Source organism: Macaca fascicularis, chromosome 7 (genome assembly GCF_037993035.2).
Source record: "Macaca fascicularis isolate 582-1 chromosome 7, T2T-MFA8v1.1".
Taxonomy (NCBI): domain Eukaryota; kingdom Metazoa; phylum Chordata; class Mammalia; order Primates; family Cercopithecidae; genus Macaca; species Macaca fascicularis.
In genome coordinates, this window is record NC_088381.1 from 31,879,943 (window position 1) to 31,903,601 (window position 23,659).

General features: G+C 42.7%; 3 protein-coding genes across 23 annotated transcripts in view; 1 reads left to right on the forward strand and 2 right to left on the reverse strand.

Moving 5' to 3' along the window:
• Positions 1-16,081, reverse strand: part of CCPG1 (cell cycle progression 1) — a 50,727-nt gene extending 34,646 nt beyond the window's left edge. For 8 of the 21 annotated variants that reach the window (XM_073995838.1, XM_045395490.2, XM_045395489.2 and 5 more), the window contains exons 1-2: positions 15,955-16,081; positions 797-865 (exon numbers count right to left, since the gene is read on the reverse strand). In XM_073995838.1, coding sequence (XP_073851939.1) covers positions 797-856 — 60 coding nt within the window. In that variant the 5' untranslated portion in view covers positions 857-865; positions 15,955-16,081. Of the gene's footprint in view, positions 1-796; positions 866-15,579 lie in introns of all 21 variants that reach the window. The other 13 variants (XM_073995839.1, XM_073995833.1, XM_073995831.1 and 10 more) reach the window with 2 other exon arrangements.
• Positions 15,573-21,464, forward strand: PIERCE2 (piercer of microtubule wall 2). The gene is made up of 2 exons (XM_005559618.5): positions 15,573-16,524; positions 20,894-21,464. The coding sequence occupies exons 1-2, from the start codon at positions 16,507-16,509 to the stop codon at positions 21,239-21,241; spliced, it is 366 nt and encodes a 121-aa protein (XP_005559675.2). The 5' UTR covers positions 15,573-16,506; the 3' UTR covers positions 21,242-21,464.
• Positions 20,584-23,659, reverse strand: part of DNAAF4 (dynein axonemal assembly factor 4) — a 78,880-nt gene continuing 75,804 nt past the window's right edge. The window contains exon 8 of the mRNA XM_073995854.1: positions 20,584-20,804. Within this exon, the coding sequence (XP_073851955.1) occupies positions 20,706-20,804 (99 nt within the window). The 3' untranslated portion in view covers positions 20,584-20,705. The remainder of the gene's footprint in view (positions 20,805-23,659) is intronic.

Consider the following 23,659-nt stretch of genomic DNA (forward strand, 5'->3'; position numbering starts at 1 on the left):
GTAGAGACAGGGTTTCACTGTGTTAGCCAGGATGGTCTCGATCTCCTGACCTCATGATCCGCCTGTCTCGGCCTCCCAAAGTGCTGGGATTACAGGCTTGAGCCACCGCGCCCGGCCTTACTGTCATTTTTCTATAGTGAACATACATTACTGGCATGAGAAAATAAAATGTACAAGTTATGTATACTTGTTGTACATAGATCAATCTTCTATTATAAAATTCATTTTGTGGCGGGCGCGGTGGCTCACGCGTGTAATCCCATCACTTTGGGAAGCCGAGGCGGTGGATCACGAGGTCAGGAGATCCAGACCATCCTGGCTAACATGGTGAAATCCCATCTCTACTAAAAATACAAAAAAATTAGCCAGCGCAGTGGCTCACACCTGTAGTCCCCGCTACTCAGGAGGCTGAGGCAGGAGAATAGCTCCAACCCAGGAGGCGGAGCTTGCAGTGAGCCGAGATGGCGCCACTGCACTCCAGCCGGAGCAATGGAGTGAGACTCCATCTAAAAAAAAAAAAGAAAAAATTATATGAAAATGAAAGTAAAGCACAAGGCCTGACCAATAATAAACCCTCAGTAAGTATTTGCCTAATGTCTCCAAGCTATGTACAATAATGTAGAAGATGCTGGCTCATGAAGAGTTCTCAGCAGTGAAGTTTAATACGAGAGGGAAAATGTCCATTGGAACTTTTTGCTTAAATGTAGAAAAAGACTGATCTTCAAAGAACACCATTTACATCACTGGTAATATTAATATTACAAATTACCTTAGAAGAAAGTATTAAATATCATACCTCATGACTGATGACAGTCCAACCACAAGATGAATCACTGTCACTGGAATTTTCAGACATCTTTCAGGTCTACAAATACAAAAACATATTGACTTATGGGACACATTTTTTAAAATTCTATAGGAAGCACTATATGTGACACTAAGTTTGAAAAGTGGTTTACTGTCTTCCAGGTGAAACAGAGACAAGCCACCCATAAATTTACCATACAGAACATGACAGGACTGCATACCTATATGAACAGATATAAGGAAACTTCTAAGACAAGGAGACCCTCCTAGACTAGAACCGTCTAGACAGTCATACTGTTGGAATGAAAAAGAAAGTTATGACTAAAAGAAAATGTAGCATTTGGCCAGAGGTAAAAGAAAAGGAGAATTGTGAATGGGGAGCAGGCAGCAACAGTGAAGGACTCTATTTTCAATGAACAGTAAGGTGTGAAAAACATGACTGCAGAAACTGAGAAGCAGAGGGAAACTGAAAAGCTCCTATGCCAAGAAAAAGGAAGTCTGTATGTTGGCAACATGAAGCAATTTACATTTTTCAAACAGAGAAGAAACATGATCAAACTGTTTTGAGACTGAGTCTCGCACTGTCGCCTGGGCTGGAGTGCAGTGGCGCGATCTTGGCTCGCTGCAACCTCCGCCTCCCGGATTCAAGCAATTCTCCTGCCTCAGCCTCCCGAGTAGCTGGGACTACAGCGCGCACCACCATGCCCAGATAATTTTTGTATTTTTAGCAGAAATGGGGTTTCACTATGTTGGCCAGGCTGATCTCAAACTGCTGACCTCATGATCTGCCCGCCTCGGCCTCCCAAAGCGCTGGGATTACAGGCATGAGCCACCCTGCCCGGCAATCAAACTGTTTTTATGAAAATAACTGTGTCAGCAATACTTCAGTTGGATTAAAGTTGGGGCGGTGGTGGGGAAGACACCAGAGGTTGGTTAGAAACATCTGGTCACTGGCAACAACCTGGACTCAAGCCCTTAAACATAGGGAAGCAACTAAACAACCCTAGACCTGTGGGATGCAAGGAAGCAACATAATATTCCATGAAAAAGCTGAGCATCTAAACTTAATCAGTGTTGATGAGGGAAAGGGTTTAGAAGATAGCGGGAAAGGTTTAGAAGAGCTCTGAGAAGACATGAAAGATTATTATTTTTATCATGATTTGGATGCAAGGTCTCACTCTGTCACTCAGGCTGGCGTACAGTAGTATGAACACAGCTCAAAGCTGCTGAGAAAGGAAAATAGGGTCTGGAGGCAGGGTACATCAGGCCGATTCACACTTCAGCTATGACAGGAAATATCCTCTCCATAGGGCATACACCAAGGAAATGACTTTGTAACTTTACTTCACCTCTCCATTTACATAGGGTGTACACCAAGTAACCAGTGGAAACCTCTAGAGGGTATTTAAGCCCCCGCAAATTCTATAACAGCGCCCTTGAGCCCCTACGCTAGGGCCCGCCACCACACTGTGGAGCGTACTTTCATCTGACTTCATTCTTTCCTTGCTTTGTCTGTGTGTTTTGTCCAGTTCTTTGTTCAAGATGCCAAGAACCTGGACACCCTCCACCAGTAACACAGCCTTGAACTCCCAGGCTCAAGTAGATGCTCCCACCTCAGTCTCCCAAGTAGCTAGGACTATGCAGATATGTGCCACCCTGCCCAGCTAATTTCCTTTTAAGAGTCGGGGACTTGCTAGGTTGGTAGGCTGGTCTCGAACTCCTGGGATCAAGTGATCCACCCATCTCAGCTTCACAAAGTGCTGGGATTACAGGCGTGAGCCACTGCACCCAGCCTAAAGATTATTTTATTAAAGGACTGAATAACCAACTGTAGAAGGGCGAAAGTGTAGGATAGCTCCCAGGTTTCGGGTTTAAGTGACTGGGTAACTGGAAAAATTCTATATGAAATCAGAAGTAGGTGAGGGCTTTGTGATAAGAAAACTGGCTGAAGCCACTGGGAGCGGTGGCTCATGCCTCTAATCCCAGCACTTTGGGAGGCCGAGGCGGGCGGATCACGAGGTCAGGAGATGGAGACCATCCTGGCTAACACAGTGAAACCCCATCTCTACTAAAAATACAAAAAATTACCCAGGCGTGGTGGTAGGTGCCTGTAGTCCCAGCTACTGGGGAGGCTGAGGGAGGAGAATGGCGTGAACCTGGGAGGCAGAGCTTGCAGTGAGCCGAGATCGTGCCACTGCACTCCAGCCTGGGCAACAGAGCGAGACACCGTCTCAAAAAAAAAAAGAAAGAAAGAAAGAAAGAAAGAAAACTGCCTGAAGCCTAAAAAGCATTCTTTCTCAACTGTGTGAAAGCTTCTCTCCTTCCCTTTGCCTGATCCCATCTTCTAACAAACAGATTTCAAAAAAAAGGAAAATATATTACTGACTTGGGAGAACTTACCATAGTTGAATTTCTCAAATCAAAAAGCCCACTTCAATCAAGCCCCAGTTTAATGGTTTGTTTACTTCCTTGAGGGAAAGATAACATTGAAACCAGCCAGTTATCCCACAGAACTTTTATGGTTTCTTTGAACAAATACAGAAATTGATCCTCTCAGTCTTAAAACTTGAGAAAGCTCTATTTGTGTTATCTAAGCTCCTTTCTTAGGAAACAAACCATAAGGCCTCCTAGATAGGATCAAGAAGCTGAAGCTTACTTAACAGATGACAATGAGAAGCCAGACCCTGCATGATTGCTTAACTGACCACCTGTTGTTGCCTGTTGACCAACTTCTCTTTCTCACCCCTCTCTAATTCCTGTTTGCCCACACATGGTTACATTTCTTCTCTGCTATATAAACCTCTAATTTCAGTCAGTCAGAGATGGATTTGAGACTGATCTCCCATCTCCTTGGCTGCAGCACCCAATTAAAGCCTTCTTCTCTGGCAATACTCATCTCTGTGATTGGCTTCCTGAGCGGCAAGCAGCAGGACCTAGACCAAACCCCTGATATTTTGGTAACACCAACCAGCCCAAATGAGAAAAAAAGATTTCCCGCTGGCCCTAACACCACCATGACAATTTAGATAAAATTAACAGGCTTCCTAAAGAACCCTATTAATTCAGCTGTTCTCAAAATGTTGGGCGCATACTACAATCAAAGCAAGAAAAAAAATAATAATTTTTTAAGCCCTATCCTAGACACAATGAATATGAAAGCCCCCTGGCAGTTTGAACCTCCCCATTATAGCTAGAGATCTTAAAATGTTAATCTCATTATGTCATTCCTTTAAAATGTTAAGATTTTCTTCAAGATAATGCCCCAAGCCTTGAATATCAAGTCTTTTATCTCTAGCTTTCATCTCTTTTAATTCATTCCCTCTTTGCCCAACCTTCTCAGTTCCCCTCAAAATGCTTGGCTTTGTCTTTACTCCAGGGCTTTATATATTCTGATCAGTCGCCCATCCCTTTACCAGCATCCAAACTCCTGTGCTTATCTCAGCTAATGGTTCACTTCCTTTGAGAGCCATCCCTTGACCCCATCCCTAAGACTCTATTATTTTCTGCATCTAGCACTTAATACAGAACATTGTGCTGTAATTGCTTGTTTACCAGCCTATAATGTATTCCCAACACATACTGAGTGAATGCTAAATACATATTAAGCAATCAATAAACAAGAAAGGTAACCACGTCTGGGGGACAGTGCAGTTAATTGTTCTTTACAGAACTCAAAATTAGGCTGGGCGCAGCAGCTCACGCCTGTAATCCCAGCACTTTGGGAGGCAGAGGCGGGCAGATCACGAGGTCAGGAGTTCGAGACTAACCTGGCCATATAGTGAAACACCATATCTCCTAAAAACACAAAAATTAGTCGGGCATGCTGATGCGCGCCTGTAGTCTCAGCTAGTAGGGAGCCTGAATCAGAAGAATCGCTTGAAACCAGGAGGAGGAGGCTGCAGTGAGCCAAGATCATGCCACTGCACTCCAGCCTGGGCAACAGAGTGAGACTACACCTCCAAAAAAAAAAGAACTCAAAATTCTGGAGAAGTCCATGAGCCTCTCCCATTATTCTGACCATTGGTAAATGTATAAACCCTCCCCTCATTTTAAGAGCTTTACTAAAAATTTAGACATAAGCAGAATATAGCACAGCTACAAAGGCTAAGAAATCATACAATTATAAAACAAAGAATATTTTGTGAAGACAATAAACTTGAAGTTCTGTTTAGGCTAAGGCTTCCTTTTATTCCTCAGAGTAGTTTATTTTAACTCGATCTCCAGTCATATATTTCCAATTGCTTTTGATGTCCACTTGCAGGTCTCTCAAAGTGTTTAACACACAACAGCTACAATACTGAAATCATCTTCTTGCTGCTCCTCCTATTTCTGCTAACTCACAGAATGGCAGTAGCCAAAAACAATATGGCCATTATAAGCAAGAGTCACCACACATTCAGGTCAAAAACCTTAGATTTATGTCGACAAAAAGAGTCAAACCCTGTAAAATATTTGAAGAGATTTGTTCTAGGATAGATTTATGCTGGAATAGAGAAGTTTAATTCTAAAAAGGGTGGTCAGCGGAAGCTTCATTGCTAAAGTATATGTGAGCAAAGATTTGAATGAGTGAGGCGCCATTATATACAGTTAACTGGAGGAAGAGCATTTAAGACCAAATGAATAGTAGGTATAAAGTTGAGATCAAAGCTCTACCTTTGAGAAATAGCAAGGAGGCCTGTGTGGATCACCTAGCAGGTGAGAGGAAGACAAGATTAAACACAAGATAATAGGGTGGGCAAGGGGACAGATTGAGTAGGGCTTACAGATCCTAAGATTCCTTTTAAAAAGCATTTTAGCTTTTTACTCTGAGTGAAAACTAAAAGTCACAGACGGGTTTTGAGAAAAGGAATAAAAGATCACTCTGGCTACCTATTGGGACAGAATTGTGGGGGAGCAAAGGCAGAAGCAAGAAGTTCATTTGCGTAGCTACTGTGATAATCCAATTCCAGCACTTTAGGAGGCTGAGGTGGGCGGATCACTTGAGGTTAGGAGTTCACGACCAGCCTGGCCAACGTGGTGAAACCCTGTCTCTACTAAAAATACAAAAATTGGCCAGGTGGTATGGTGGGTGCCTGTAGTCCCAGCTACTCGGGAGGCTGAGGCAGGAGAATTGCCTGAACCCAGGAGGCGGAGGTTGCAGTGAGCTGCGACCATGCCACTGCACTCTAGCCTAGGAGACAGAACAAGACTCTCATCTTGGAAAAAAAGAAAAAGGAAGAAAAGAAAATCAGTAAATTGATTTAGAGCATTTTAAATCTGAGATTGTTATTATCACATCCAAGAGGAAACATCAAGTAGGTGTCCGGAGACTGAATTCAGGGAAGAGTTATAGACTAAATAAGTCATTTTAAAACACTTTGGTGGAGGCTGTCAAAATCTGTAAGAATAACCAAACAACAATATCAATTTTACCTCATAAAATATAACTGGAATGAGTATTACCTGATGTGACGGTGCCCCTCATCATTCCTGAGTAGCTACATTTTACTATGAAAAAGGTAAGGTTTCCATCACCATATCTTCTAGAACTAGACAAGATAGAGAAGAATGGGAGCATTATTCTCCCACACGTCTACAATTCCGAAGTGAGGCAACCAACAGGATATAGGCAAAGGCCCCAAAGTGCAGCTGTACTGTCACGTGACCAAAGATAAGAGAGTCAGTTTGGAGTGCTTTTAAGAACTTATTTCTAAAATGCTTTTCAAAAGGTCTGGGTCTTTCACCTCCGCCAAAGGATATGAAAATGTCTGCTTTAAAACACATCACTTGAGAAAGGGAAGAGGATACAAGATCCCAACTAATGAAAACTTTTTTTTTTTTGAGACGGAGTCTCACTCTGTCTTCAGGCTACAGTGCAGTGGCGTGATCTCGGCTCACTGCAACCTCTACTTCCCAGGTTCAAGAGATTATCCTGCCTCAGCCTCCCAAGTAGCTGGGATTACAGGCACGCACCACCATGCCCAGTTAATTTTTGTACTTTTAGTAGAGATGGGTTTCACCATGTTGGCCAGGATGGTCTCGATCTCTTGACCTCGTGATCTGCCTGCCTCAGCCTCCCAAAGTGCTGGGATTACAGGTGTGAACCACTGTGCCAGGCATGAAAACTTTCTGAAAGTCTACTTTTTGTCTAATAAACCTATGGAAATATTTCAAATGAGCCTCTCCTCATCTGGAACATGAAACTGCATTTATTCATTCAACATATGATTACTGAGTACCTACTATGTGCCATGAACTCTTCTAAGTCCTGAAGATACAGGACTGAAAGAAAGAAAACAAAAACAAAAGAAAAACCTTCCGTGAAGAAAAGTACTTTTTAAAGACAGAGTTAGCCAGCTGGTGCCCAGTGCCATGGAGAAAAAAGTGAGGGCACAGTAGGGGTGGGGATGGTGCAAGAACTGGAATGTTAAATAGGATGGTTAGGGAAGGCCTCCTTGAGGTGCTGAAAACAGTTGTGAAGAATGAATGAGTAGTTTTCCATCTTTTTTGTGCCTGAATACAACTGAGATTTAGTTATATGGAATGAAACACCTAGAGATAAGCTAAATATTAAAAAGACCAACTGTTAGGCCGGGCATAGTAGCTCATGCCTCTAATCCCAGCACTTTGGGAGGCCGAGGCAGGTGGATCACCTGAGGTCAGGAGTTCGAGACCAGCTTGACCAACATCGTGAAACCCTGTCTCTACTAAATACAAAAAATCACTCGGGAGTGGTGGCACGCATGTGTAATCCCAGCTACTTGGGTGGCTGAGGCAGGAGAATCACCTGAACCCGGGAGGTGGAGGTTTCAGTGAACCAAGATTGAGCCATTGTACTCCAGCCTATGCAACAAGAGCAAGAAACTCTGTCCCCAAAAAAAAAAAAAAAAAAAGAAAAGAAAAGAAAAAAAAAGGCTGAGCATAGTGGCACATGCCTGTAATCCCAGCATTTTGGGAGGCCGAGGCAGGTGGATCACCTGAGGTCAGGAGCTCGAGACCAGCCTGGACAACATGGTGAAACCCCGTCTCTACTACAAATACAAAAAAAAAAAAAAAAAAATTAGCTGGGCCTGGTGGTGGGCACCTATAGTCCCAACTACTCAGGAGGCTGAGGCAGAAGAAGCGCTTGAACCCAGTGAGCCAAGATTGTGCCACTGCACTCCAGCCTGGGTGACACAGCAAGACTCCGTCAATCAAACTGAATTAATATCTAAAAAATCAAAATGAAACTGATAAAACAGATCCTTAAGAAGCAGATGTCTGTAACTCATGAGAAATAGGTGGAGCCTTCAGAGAGTAATTCAAATTATCTAGGTAAAAGGGACTGGAAAGTGAAGACATTCCAAAAGGTAGAGAAAGTAGAAAGCCCAACAGCACAGACAACTGACGTTCTAAGAACTCCATGAAAAGCCACAGGTCGGGCCCGGTGGCTTATGCCTGTAATTCCAATACTTTGGGAGGCAGAGCTGGGCAAATTGCTTGAACTCACAAGTTTGAGACCAGCCTGGGAAACATGGTGAAGCCCCATCTCTATTAAAAATACAACAAATGAGCCAGGCATGGTAGCTCACACCTGTAATCCCAGCACTTTGGGAGGATCACTTGAGACCAGCCTGGCGTCTCTACTAAAAATACAAAAAAATTAGCTAGGCATGGTGGCAGGAGCCTGTAATCCCAGCTACTTGGGAGGCTGAGGCACGAGAACTGCTTGAACCCAGAAAGCGGAGGTTGCAGTGAGCCGAGGTAACACCACCGCACTCCAGCCTGGACAACAAAGCAAGACTCTGTCTCAAAACAAACAAAAATGCCGGGCGTTGAGTCACACCTATAATCCCAGCTGAAGTGGGTGGATCATGAGGTCAGGAGTTCAAGATCAGCCTGACCAACATGGTGAAACCCCATCTCTACTAAAATACAAAAGTTAGCCAGGTGTGGTAGTACGTGCCTGTAATCCCAGCTACTTGGGAGGCTGAGGCAGGAGAATCACTTGAGGCTGGGAGGCAGGGGTTGCAGTAAGCCGAGATCACACCACTGCACTAAGTTCTGGGTTACAGAGCCAGATTCCATCTCAAAAATAAATAAATAAGGCCAGGCGCACTCCAGTGAAACTCCATCTCAAAAAACAACTAAAGCAACTATAGATATTGCTAAATTGCTCTCCCAAAGGTAGTACAAAGTTGCTGTCAACAACATATGAAAGTACCTATTTCTCCACAATCCCACCAACAGAGTAACAACCATCTTTAATTTCTGCTCATCTCATGAGCAAAACAATGAATTCCTTAATCTGCACTTCCCAGAAGACTTCAGTGGGGCTGTGCATCTTGTGTTGACTGGCTATCCTCATCTTCTTCTCTGTGAAGCATCTATATTCATGTGTTCACTTTCCTATCGGATTATCATTACTGATTTGTAGTTCTTTTCAAGTTGGGTCACGAATTAATGTTCTAGCATGCTTCAAACATTTTTAAAGTATCTTCTACTATGTTTCAAATTTTATACAGTCAATGTAGAGGCTGGAAAACAGGGTGTCCTTTATAGTATCTAGATTTTGTATCTTGTTTTAGAAAGCTTTTCCTGCTCCCAAGATTATAAAATTATTCTCCTATATTTTCTACTAATACTTCCAGAGTTTTTGGCTTTTACATTTAGCTGTTTAATTCATGCATTTAGATTTTTTTTTCTTTTGGTGTGAAGTGAAAATTAAACCAAATATTGAATATTCCATACTTTTTCTATAATTTGAAATGCCACCTTTTGTCATATAAAGTCCCACACATTTATTAATCCATTTCTGTGTTCTCCATTCTGTTCTACTGATCTATTTTCTATTCCTGAACCACTACAACGCTGTTTTAATTCCTGTGGTATGCAACAGCTTTCTATAGTGCCATTTTTCAACCTTCCCTGTCCCTCCCTAAAAACAAACTACTGCCGGGTGCAGTGGCTTATGCCTGTAATCCCAGCACTTTGGGAGGCCGAGGCAGGCGAATCACCTGAGGTCAGGAGTTCAAGACTAGCCTGGCCAACATGGCGAAACTCTGTCTCTACGAAAAATACAAAAATTATCCAGGTGTGGTGGTGCATGCCTGTAATCCCAGATACTCGGGAGGCTGAGGCAGGAGAATGGCGTGAACCCGGGAGGCGGAGCTTGCAGTGAGCCTAGATCACGCCCCTGCACTCCAGCCTGGGCGACAGAGCAAGACTCCGTCTCAAAAAGAAAAAAAAAGAAAAAAAAAGATCCATTTGAGAGTATTAAAAACAATAGCTACTTCCTATTGTCAAACTAGACTGATGACCTTTCTTACACTTACAGAAGTGAGATTAAAACAAATCAAAACCAAAATTAAAAGCTCAATCACAGAAGTACACTCCAGTTGCGGGACATTCAATGCAACAGAGTGCAAAGTCACAGTCAGGAGAGGAGCCGGGTTTCCTTCAGTCTGGAAAAAGCCACCAAGTTCTACCAAGAAACCAAATGAATACCCCACTTGACTTTTTTTTTCATCAAACTTCCCAGTCAAAAAGTATTTATCCCATCATCACACTTCAAATATATAAGTGCTTCATGTAAATGCACTTATGCAGTACAATAATACTTCACCTGAGTAGGTAACTCAGCGACTTACAAAGTAATTTCATTTTCATATCTGATTTCATCATCACAAATACCCCCATAAAGGCAGCTTGCTATTATTTACAAATTCCAAATGAAAATGAACAGAAAATTATAAATAATCACTTGTTCAACATCATTAAAAAGTCTCTGATTGGCCGGGCGCGGTGGCTCACGCCTGTAATCCCAGCACTTTGGGAGGCCGAGGCGGGCGGATCACAAGGTCAGGAGATCGAGACCATCCTGGCTAACACTGTGAAACCCCGTATCTACTAAAAATGCAAAAAATTAGCCGGGCGAGGCGACGGGCGCCTGTAGTCCCAGCTACTCGGGAGGCTGAGGCAGGAGAATGGCGTGAACCCGGGAGGCGGAGCTTGCAGTGAGCCGAGATCGCGCCACTGCACTCCAGCCTGGGCGACTAAGCGAGACTCTGTCTCAAAAAAAAAAAAAAAAAAAAAAAAAAAAGTCTCTGATTTCCAACCCAATGCTCTTTTTACATTTCAACATGCTGGCAATATGAACTAGAAGTAAGATTTTGTAAGATTTTAAAAGAATAGTGATTTAGATAAGTACTGAAAAAAAAAAAAAAAAAAAGATTTCAGGCTTCCTGTGATGACAGAAAAAAAAAACTTAACTCACACTTCTTATTTTCTAATACTTCCTCAGGTAATTAAAGAGCTTTCCACACATTAAATGCCCTTTGGGGAAAAAAATCCCTTTATTCACCACTTAATTGTAATCATTCCCATATTATAGGGCTGAATTTAATCTTAGAACTCAAATTGAGAGAAAATACAGCCAAGTTTATCTGGTACAATACATTGCAAATGACCTTTGAAACCAAGTGTTTTAGCCTAGTTAAAATTATGGAACTGTCAGGAAGGAAATGTGTGAAAATGTAATCCTTTATCACTGACAATACTGCAACTTCCTCATCTTCACCACAAAGAAACAAACATAATTCAGCCTCCAGCAGTTCTGCATTGTTAGATGAGTCTGCATTTTTTGTTTAAAGTACCTTGGGCTTAACAGGCCTTGCTGCTGTGTTCATGTTCTTAACATGTTCAAAAATGACTACTTCCATGATTTTAGCAGTTCATATACACCTAATTTTTTAAAGTCTTTCTTTATCTTGAATAAGAATATAATTATACAACCCATACAACACCACTGTGGAAGGAGTTAGTAAATCAGACACATTAATCAATTTTGAATTTTTCTTATGCCCTGTGAATAGACCCAAAGCCTAATAACATATTGAGCCAACTCAGTACACAGAATATACAAAATTATAAGATAAAAAAATATTGAAAAGAAATTGACATTTGCAATAGACAAGCTCCAAAGAAGGCAACCTAAGAAAATAAAGTATGAACACCGTAACCTGAAAAACAACAGTGTTAAAAGTGTTTTTTCTAAAACACTTGAATAGATTTTTTTTTAATCAAGTGTCAACTGACACTTGGCGTTAAGGTAAACCCCCTTAATTTTTAAGAGACAGATAGTAGCAAAAAAAATGTACTGTATATTAATATGGAAGAACAATGTAGCCCTTTACAACAGAAAACAAAATGTGGACTAATGATTGATTACACTATTTACCAGTCCATATCCAATATAACCATAACAAAAAATAAAACAAAAACAGACATAAGCCAAAATATCAAACATATAAAACATGGTACTCAAAGTGATTCAATGTTAACAAGTTAAGATTGTCCAGCCTTAAGTGAAGAAAAGCTAAGCACTTTTGCCTCTGATTTCACTGTACAAGGTGAAAAGAAACCAGATCAAAAGATGGGATGCATAGGCCAGACATGGAGTTCTCATGCCTGTATCCAACCCTGGGAGGCTAAGGCAGGAAAATCGCTTGAACCCAGGAGTTCAGAGACCAGCCTGGGCAACATAGCAAGACCCTGCTTCTATATAACATTTTAAAATTAGGGCCGGGCGCGGTGGCTCACACCTGTAATCCCAGCACTTTGGGAGGCCCAGGCAAGTGGATCACGAGTTCAGGAGATTGAGACCATCCTGGCCATCATGGTGAAATCCAACCTCTACTAAAAATACAAAAATTAGCCAGGCATGGTGGTGTGTGCCTGTAATCTCAGCTACTCGGGACGCTGACGCCAAGAGAATTGCTTGAACCTGGGAGGTGGAGGTTACAGTGAGCTGAGATCACGCCACTGTGCTCCCACCTGGGCGACAGAGCGAGACTCCATCTCAAAGAAAAAAAAAGAAAAAACTTAAAAAATTAGGCTGGGTACAGTGGCTCACACCTGTAATCCCAGCACTTTGGGAGGCCAAGGCGGACAGATCACTTGAGGCCAGGACTTCACAACCAGCCTGGGCAACATGGCAAAATCCAGTCTCTACTAAAAATACAAAAATTAGGTCGGGGCGGTGGTTCACACCTGTAATCCCAGCACTTTGGGAGGCCGAGGCGGGTGGATCACCTGAGGTCGGGAGTTCGAGACCAGCCTGACCAACATGGAAAAACTCTGTCTCTACTAAAAAATACAAAATTAGCCGGGCGTGGTGGCGCATGCCTGTAATCCCAGCTACTCAGGAAGCTGAGACGGGAGAATCGCTTGAACCCAGGGGGTGGAGGTTGCGGTGAGCTAAGATCTTGCCATAGCACTCCAGCCTAGGCAACAAGAGCGAAACTCCATCTCAAAAAAAAAAAAAAATTAGAGGGGCATGGTGTCACATGTCTGTAATCCCAGCTACTCGGAGGCTACGGCACAAGAATCATGCTTGAACCCAGCTTGAATCACACTGTAATCCCAGCTACTAGGAGGCAGAGGTTGCAGTGAGCCAAGGCTGAGCTACCATATAATAGAGCAGGATTCTGTCTCAAAAAAATATATATTAAACAGACCTAGGCCTGGTGACATGTGCCTGTGGCCCCAGCTATTTGGGAGGCTGGGTTGGGAGGATCACTTGAGCCCAGAAGACTGCAGTAAGTCGTGTCCAGGCCACTGCACTCCAGACTAGGTGACAGAGCAAGACATCTTCTCCAAAAAATAAAATGAGATCTACAAATGCTACTAATTGTCAGATCTGTTATTTTCTTCCAGTCCAACTAATTCATTTATTGTCCCTACTCTCCAAATAATTTACGCTTAAATTAATATAGTCTGCAGATGTAACAACAGGGACTTTGCCTGTGTTTTTTACTGTTACTGCTTATTTGGATTTTTTGAGATAGTCTCATTCTGTCACCCAGGCTAGAGTGCAGTGGCATGATCTCGGCTCACTGCAACTTCTGCCTCCCAGGTTCAAGCGATTCTCCTGCCTCAGCCTCCCAAATAGCTGGGATTACAGGCACCCGCCACCACGCCTGGCTAATTTTTGTATTTTTAGTCAAGACGGGGTTTTGCCATGTTGGCCAGGCTGGTCTTGAAGTCCTGACCTCAAGTGATCTGCCTGCCTTGGCTTCCCAAAGTCCTGGGATTATAGGCATAAACCACCACACTAGGCCCTTATTTTCTTTTTAAAGTAATGTTCACAGAGTCCATAACTGGAATTGCTGCCTTTTTTTTTTTTTTTTTTTTTTTTGCATAAGGGGGGTGCTTTCCACTAGAAAGTGAAAAAAATGATATACAAACTCTCAAAGTGCTGTTAATACTTGCATCCTTTTTTAAAAGTTTTTTCTACAGAAAACTTGAAAAGTACAGGAAAGTACAAGAAAAATCATTTCTAGTTTCACTATCTACACTTTCATAAGTGTGAATATCCTTTATTTCTTTTCTGTGTTTTTTTTTTTTTGGTTTTTGGTTTGTTTTTTTTTTTTTTTGAGATAGTCTCGCTGTGTCACCCAGATTGGAGTGCAGTGGCCAGATCTTGGCTCACTGCAACCTCCACCTCCGGGTTCAAGTAATTCTCCTGCCTCAGCCTCCCAAGTAGCTGGGATTACAGGCGCATGCCACCACGCCCAGCTAATTCTTGTATTTTTAGTAGAGACAGGTTTTCACCTTGTTGTCCAGGCTGGTCTCGAACTCCTGACCTCAGGTGATCCACCTGTATGGGCCTCCCAAAGTGCTGGGATTACAGGCATGAGCCACCGTTCTGGGCCCTTTAAGTCATTTCTAAAAGAATTATGTTCACTTTTTGTTCCATGGTTTACAAAATTGCAATTACACTATTTTCTAAATGGTTTTCATATAAGAACAAGTATTTCCCACACCTTTAAATTGTATTTGGGCTGATTTTTAATACCTTTTTTGATTGAAATTCCGTCCTTAGCGTAAAAGGTTAAAAATTATGAATTAAGGCTGGGCGCGGGGGTTCACGCCTGTAATCCCAGCACTTTGGGAGGCCGAAGCCGACGGATCACGAGGTCAGGAGTTCGAGACCAGCCTGGCCAACATGGTGAGAACCCCCCCCCCCCCGTCTCTACTAAAAATAGAAAAATTAGCCAGGCGTGGTGGCGGGCACCTGTAATCCCAGATACTCGGGAGGCTGAGGCAGGAGAATCGCTTGAAACCGGAAGGCAGAGGTTGCAGTGAGCCGAGATCGCGCCACTGCACTCCAGCCTGGGCAACAAGAGCGAAACCCCGTCTCAAAAAAAAAAAAAAATTATGAATAAAAATAATACCCTCACCATCTCCATCTTCCGCTATATGACCTGAGCTCAGAAAACAATAGTAAACCATTCACATTGGGTGTGTGTGATAAATACCCCGAGACGTGTGGGGCCCAATAAGATTCTAATCCTAAAAGATACGATGCGTTAATAGCGACATTTCAAGCACTATCCTGTAGACTGGAGGAGACAAATCTAAAATTCATAGTACTATAGTTAGCTATTCTAGCTACAAAAATGCCCCACTGTGTTTTTCAATAAAAGTAGAGCAGAACAGTACACATCTCATCACTCAACAAAATACCTTACTTGGCGCTCCCAATAGTGCTAAACATAACGCGTACAAGGCACTGCATGAGGCAGCTGCTAATGAGGACAAATCGGTTAGGAAGACCAAAGCTAAAGGAGGCCAGTGAGTTGGAGAAGGGTATGGAGAGGTATTTGATCATCATCAGGCTGGCGTGCCAGCGGAAGTAGCCGGGCATTATTTAATATTTAATCTTTCTATTCCTGACATCACGGGGGCTCAAACGTCATCAAAAGACAGGCTGGCATTAAACCCGGCAGGGTGACGCACATAACATCTTACCATATGGATTTTCATCAGTCCAGACCAACCAGCACCTCAGAGCCTGCCCAGTGAAGGAAGGAGGGTGCCCCAGGCCGTCCGCTCTCCCACTGTTGGCGCGCAGCTCAGTATAGCACACGGGGTTTGGAGGCTGCAAGACCACCGGACCGGATGCCCCAGGGGCCAGCTCGGGCCTCCGGGACTGTGGACTCGCGCACGGCCCGAGGAGGTCGCCCGTGCGGCCGCTGACGCCAGGCGTCAAGTCCCCGCCCGAGCAGCCCCAGCCTAGGAGGCGGACCACGCCACTGCTCCTCTACTGAGCCGAGGGTGTCGGCCAGGGACTCAGACAGTCGGCACAAACCCCCTCCCGGGGTCTAAGCCCGCCTAGTACAGTACCTGAAGGGGCAACGCCACCTCCGCCCAATTGTGCTGGCTGCCCCAGTGGCGGCGGTCACAGCTCGGGCGCCAATGACGCCTCTTATAAAAACAACAACCTGCTCGCAGGCGTCTGCAGCCCGCAGGCGGTGACCGGCTGGGCGCCGCAGTGCATGCCGTGACGCGTAGTCCCGCTTGCGCCTCCTGCCAGGCACCGGTGAAGAGAAGAACTACCACTCCCGAAGAGGAGCGCAGGGCGCCGCCGGGCGGCTGCAGGAAGCTGGGCCGGGCGGCCGCAGATCCCCACAACATCCGGGAGCCGGCGACCACTTCCAGTTGCTATGGATACGAGTTGCAACCTCCAGAAAGGATTCGTGGTTTCACCGGGAAAACAACTCCCCGGATTAAACGGATAGGTTTACACATACTGATCCACCCAGCTATTTATCTTCTATTTGCTGCTTTAACTGGGTGCGGTTAAAACGCCACGTCCCTAGGCGTTCACCGGCTTTCTTGCCATCTACTGCATGCAAACTGACTTTGCCGAAAAAATTAACAAAGAAAATAGCGAAAATGACAGACCGCGACTGGGTGAGTTTAGGCAGAGGGATAGATGTTTGGGAATGTTGGTATTCGTTGGTATAATTTGAGGCACCACCTACTCCTACCAATCCCAACCCCACAACCCCGAAAAACACTTTACAAGGCAGCTACTGAGCTTTTACATTTACACATGTAAATGTACGTTTCCTTAATCCGAATAGCCTCTAAAGGTGTAAAGACCATCGGGATTGTATGCACTCATACCCTACTGCAAACTGTTAGTGATGGTTTTGAACAAGAAAAACGTACTTTGTTAATTGTATACTTAAATTGTACTTTGTCAAAGAAGGGAGTTGTTTTAAAAAAGGATATGGTGACCGGGCGCGGGGCTCACGCCTGCAATCCCAGTAATTTGGGAGGCCGAGGCGGGTGGATCACCTGAGGTCAGGAGTTCGAGACCAGCCGGACCTACATGATGAAACTCCGTCTCTACTAAATACAAAAAATTAGCCGGGAGAGATGGCGCGCGTCTATAATCCTAGCTACTTGGGAGGCTGAGGCAGGAGAATCGCTTGAACCTGGGAGGCAGAGGTTGCAGTGAGACGAGACTGCGCCACTGAACTGCAGCCAGGGCAACAAGAGCGAAAGATATCTTACATTTATATTCACTCTTTACAGAAGCAATGAAAAGTTTAGGTTTCATTCTCTGTCCCCTAATTGTGGTAAAAGTAAATCAATAAATGAAAAAATAAATAATAAACGTAAACATTAGCAAGGAAGATGGTGGGCCTGAGCAGAGACAAAAGAGTGCCTCAAAATTAGACCTTTTTTATTTTTGCTTTTCTATTAACTATATTTAACATCAACAGTGACATCAAAAAAATCTTAATTTTATAGTTACAGCTTCTGCGATGGGCATTATTAACTAATGACTTGTTTTCATTTATCTTTTTAAGTATATATTTATCTGTACCGAAGGACTTCAAAAAGTCAAGGTGGTCTGGCTTTCTCTAACTTTAACTGAAAATTAAATTACTAAGAAAGCTAATACCAGCTACTGGTAGATTTTTATACCTTTCAAGCCACTTTCACAGGCCAATTTTAAGATGTAATTTCTTCTGTAAAATTATTTACAATTTTAACCTTTTTATCATTTAATAAAAGTTGTTGACATATGTGGCAGATAATTTAAACTCATCCTTTTATTATTCTTTGTATTGGCTGTTTGTTTCGTTCTTAATTGTAGTCAGTTTGAACTCCACATTTTAAGAATATCAGGTTTGAAGAAGGTGAAACCCAAATAAGAAAACTGCAGTGGTTGTCTATGATGTAAAGTATAAAGCAATGGGCCTTTTGTTTCAGAATCTATAAACATTTGTGAATTATCCTGGAAATCTAAAAAAATTTTAATTTAGGATTTAACTTTTCCAGATTTTGCGGTACTAATTATGCCAACAAAGTTTATCAGCTAATTTGTCTTCTGTTTTGACTAGATTTCATTTTCTGCATTATGTTTTGAGCCAAAGCTGATCGGAATTCTAGAACCAGTAGTTAAGGAAGGTCATTTGATGACAAAAAGAGTTCTCAGCTGGGCGCTGTGGCTCACGCCTATAATCCCAGCATTTAGGACCCAGTATTTTGGGAGGCCGATGCAGGTGAATCACCTGAGGTCAGGAGTTCGAGACCAGCCTGACCAACATGCAGAAACCCCATCTCTACTAAACATACAAAATTAGCTGGGTGTGGTGATGCATGCCTATAATCCCAGCTACCTGGGAGGCTGAGGCAAGAGAATCGCTTGAACCGGGGAGGTGGAGGTTGCAGTGAGCCAAGATCATGCCATTGCACTCCAGCCTAGGCAACAAGAGTGAAACTCCATCTCAAAAAAAAAAAAGAGTTCTCAGTGACTGAAGGAGATAGTATTAATAACAACAACAAATCTACAAGTTGCCCTGGGCAACCTGCTTAGGTGCCCATAAAAGTAAATTACAGTGGTACTTTTCCCCACAAGTCACAGGGCCGCCACCTTCTACCTATAAAGCTTTCCCCTGTGCTGAGGAAACGTAGAAAATTGGAGAAAAGCTGATCAGTTGAGATACCATCAAAATTTTATGATTCTTATGATTTACTATTATCCAGTATCTGTGTTGTTAATATTTAAAACAAATTAATAAGCAGTATCAAAAAGAATAAACAGCAAGATCTGATGAGAATAACATTGATGACACTTAGTGAACCTGAGTTCTATTTCCAGCTTTGCCAACTACAAACTTATGAGTATTAAGTGAATATTAGCAAACCATATTTGCTAATATAAGGTGTTATTAACCTGTAAATTTCAGAACTGATTCTGGAAGATCATATATTGAGGTAAACCTGCAAAAAAGAAAATAATAAAATCTGGTGAGGCCTGGTGGCTCATGACTGTAGTCCCAGCACTTTGGAAAGCCGAGGCAGGCAGATCATCTGAGGTCAGGAGTTCAAGAACAGCCTGACCAACATGGTGAAACCCCATTTCTACTAAAAACACAAAAATTAGCCAGGTGTGTTAGCAGGCACCTGTAGTCCCAGCTACTCTGGAGGCTGAGGCAGGGGAATCACTTGAACCTGGGACACAGAGGTTACAATGAGCTGAGACTACACCACTGCACTCCAGCCTAGACGACAGAGCAAAACTCCATCTCAAAAAATTAAATAAAATAGTGATAAAAATTGATTTCATTTGGCCAGGCGCGGTGGCTCACACCTGTAATCCCAACATTTTGGGAAGCCGAGGCAGGTGGATCACTTGGTCAGGAGTCCAAGACCAGCCTGGCCATCATGGTGAAACCCCATCTCTACTAAAAATACAAAAATTAGGCTGGGAGGTAGTTCACACTTGTAATTCCAGCACTTTGGGAGGCTGAGGCGGGCGGATCACCTGAGGTTGGGAGTTCAAGACCAGCCTGACTAACATGGAAAAACCCCATCTCTACTAAAAATACAAAATTAGCTGGGCGTGGTGGTACATGCCTGTAATCCCAGCTACTTGGGAGGCTGATGCAGGAGATTTGCTTGAACCCAGGAGGCGGAGGTTGCAGTGAGCCAAGATTGCACCATTGCAGTCCAGCCTGGATGACAGAGCGAGACTCCGTCTCAAAAAAGAAACACACAAAACAAAACAAACAAATCTGCTCCATCTCCATGCTACCACCTACTATATATTGTCATCATTACTCACATGGACTATTGCAGCTCCTCACCACATTCACACAGGCCCTAACAACAGCCAAAGTAATTTTACTAGAATTATATTACATCATGTCACACCTCTCCTTAAAACCCTTCAATAGCTTTCCATTGCTTTTACAATAAAGGTTCAGATTTTAAACACAGTCAACAAAACCCTGAGAGATCTGACCCCTGGCTCTCTATTCTGATCTCATGACATTTTCACCCTAATTTATTTGACTTGCCATACTTTGTCCCCACCTCTATCTTTTACTTCCTTGCTTTATAGTCAATCTTAGATTGAATGGTACTTCAGTGGCATGGCTTTCCCTAACCCCCAGCACTAGGTTAGAACCCCCATTGTGTCTTCATTAATATGTTGTATTTTTTTTTCTTCATAGCAGTTATCACAATTGTAATTATTCAGTTAGCTGTGTAATTAGTTGCTTAATGGCTGCCCACATACCCAGGCTAACCCTGGATGTTTATCTTGTTCCTTTTTCACTCTAAAATAAAGCTGTACTTCCTCTTCTAACTATGACTTTTCAGATTTTCCCTATGATTTACAGACTTTTCAATAAATTCTCATAGTTGTAGTACAGAATGTTTAAAAAGCTACCTTATGCATATTTTTGACAAGTTCACTCTGTGTACAGGTGTATGTGATTTTAAGGGTAGTCTTCAATGTCAAGAGAAGAGACCACCAAACAGGCTTTGTGTGAGCAATAAAGCTTTTTAATCACCTGGGTGCAGGCGGGCTGAGTCCGCGATGGGAGATAGGGGTGGGACCGTTTTATAGGATTTGGGTTGGTAATGGAAAATTACAGTCAAAGGGGGTTATTCTCTGGCGGGCAGGGGTGGGGGTCACAAGGTGCTCAGTGGGGGAGGTTCTGAGCCAGGAGAGTGAATGTCACAAGGTAATGTCATCAGTTAAGGCAGGAACCGGCCATTTTCACTTCTTTTGTGATTCTTCACTTGCTTCAGGCCATTTTCACTTCTTTTGTGGTTCTTCACTTGCTTCAGGCCATGTGGATGTATACGTGCAGGTCACAGGGGATATGATGGCTTAGCTTGAAATCAGAGGCCTGACATTCAATCCCCTCAAGAGAACAGAATTTCTAAAAAAGGGAAGTGGGTGGGACTGAATTTTATTTTATTTTTTTCAGAACTTTAAAATGGAGAATGATTTTATGTGTTTGTTTTTTAGGACAAGAAAAGTACTTCACTTTCAAATTCAGACACAGAAATGAAATCTGAACAACTGCCTCCTTGTGTGAACCCTGGCAATCCTGTGTTTTCATGTATGTTGGATCCGAAGACACTCCAGACATCCACCTCACTATCAAAACCTCAGATGATTATGTATAAAACCAATTCAAGTCATTATGGTGAATTTCTACCTATGCCACAGTTTTTCCCCTGCAAATATACTCCAAAGGAGCAAGTATTTTCAAGCCATATCAGAGCAACTGGATTTTATCAAAATAACACTCTAAATACTGCACCTGACAGAACCAGAACTCTTGATTTTCCTAATATTCAACACACTCTATGAAAATACATTTCTTTGTATATTGAAAAGAAAATATACTCGGGAAAAATGAGTGTTAAATCTAAGGGTAGAATTCCTAATTGAGATAAAAAGTTTATAATCAATTTTTAAAATAAGTTAAATAAAGTATTTCAACTGATAACTGAATGACAATGACTTTTTAAATGAAAATATGTTCAAAATAGCAAAATAAAAGGTAGAAAGTGTTAGTCCATGTAATCCAAAAGCTTCAAAAGCCTTTCATATTTTATTTACTTATCTATTGAGTCTACTTATCAAGACAGAGGAACACAGGAGCTGTAAGAAAAAAAATGATTTAAGGAAGATTCTGACCAACAATTTCACACTTTGGTTTTTGTTTTTTTTTTTTTTTTTTTTTTGAGATGGAGTCTCACTCTATTGCCCAAGGTGGAGTGCAATGGCGCGATCTCGGCTCACTGCAACCTCCGCCTCCCAGGTTCAAGCGATTCTTCTGCCTCAGCCTCCCGAGTAGCTGGGATTACAGGCACTCGCCACCATGCCCAGCTAATTTTTTGTATTTTTAGTAGAGATGGGGTTTCACCCTGTTAGCTAGGATGGTCTCAATCTCCTGACCTGGTGATCTGCCCGCCTCGGCCTCCCAAAGTGCTGAGATTACAGGCGTGAGCCACTGTGCCCGGCCAACACACTTTTATTTTTTATTTTTGGAGACAGGGTTTCACCTTGTCACCCAAGCTGGTATGCAGTGGCATGATCATGGTTCATTGCAACCTTGGACTCCTGGGCTCAAACCATCCCCCACCTCAGCCTCTACTAGCTGGGACTACAGGCAGGAACAACATGCCCCCGGCTAATTTATAGGGGGTGTGTGTGTGTGTGTGTAGATGGAGTTTCGCTGTGTTGCCCAGGCTGACCTCAAACTCCTGTCCTTAAGCTGTCATCCTGCCTTGGCCTCCTGAAGTGTTGGGATTACAGGAGTGAGCCATGCTGCCCAGCCAATTTCCCACTTTTAACATAATGTTAGTTCCCACTGCTAGGCTGGTGGAAGAGATAACTTGTAATTTATTGATTCATTCAGCAAATATTTTTTGAACCCTGACTGATGACAGACTGTACTATGCAAATAGAGGTACAGAAATAAAAGACAGTGATTTTTATTGTTTTAATTAACAATATTGGCCAGGTGTGGTGGCTCACACCTGAAATCCCAGCACATTGGGAGGCCGGGGCAGGTGGATCACCTGAGGTCAGGAGTTCAAGACCAGCCTGGCGAACATGGTGAAACCCCATCTCAACTAAGATACAAAAAAATCAGCTGGGCATGGTGGTGGGTGCCTGTAATCCCAGCTACTTTGGGAGGCTGAGGCAGGAGAATCGCTTGAACCCGGGAGGTAGAGGTTGCAGTGAGCCGAGATCACGCCATTGGACTCCAGCCTGGGCAACAAGAGCGAAACTCTGTCTCAAAAAAAAAAAAATATTTGGGAGAATGAGATTAGCAAATTAATATGTAATAATTTTTGTAATGTAAAGTAGGCAGTATGCACAGGCCTTTCAGACATAGACAGAATTGCTCAAATTGAGACCAGAGAGATCAGGAGAAGTGACCTAGAGAAGATAAAGCTAAATCAAAGGAAGGTTATTCTAGGGAGAAGAAACTATGGATAAAAGTACAAAGATATGAGACAATGTGGTATATTTTTATAAATGCAATTAATTTTATATATCTTTAACATAGTGTGAGCAGTGGTAGGTGACAGGCTATACAATTCTTTAAAATCTCTGATTCTACTGCACACACAGATTTATTTCAGCTCCCATCTGTTTAAACCGTATGTTGATAATTGGGTCTGAATATCTTTTTGGAAAAAAAAATCATTGTTATTTTCCCCTGTTGGTTTTATTTCAGGATATTACCATCAATTAGAAAGAATAAATTTGTGAGTCATTAGGGGATTATAAAAGTTGAATCTTCTAATCATAGAAGTTGCTTGATGTAAGGAAACAGCTCAAACTCTGCAGACTCATCAATTTCTTCCAATTACCCCCAAAACTGATAATTTGGTAATGGCACAATCAAGAAATATTAATTTTTTTCACTTCCTCAAAACATCAAATAGTGAGGCACTGCACAAGATGTCCAAGTGAATTACGCAATAACGTTTTAGTTTATTAGCCTGTTTTTGCAGTATAAACCATACAAACAATTTTCCCCCTTCACTGTAGGTGCCCAATTCATGGCAAGTGAATTTACCTTTTTATATGTAGAATCTAGAAACTAACCTAAAATTCCTACCTATGGCAGTGGTGCACCGTTGGGTCATTTTTGTTGTTGCTAAAATTCTCAGGATTGGCTGGGCGCTGTGGCTCACGGTCTGTAATCCCAGCATTTTGGGCAGGTGGATCACTTGAGGTCAGGAGGTCGAGACCAGCCTAGCCAACATG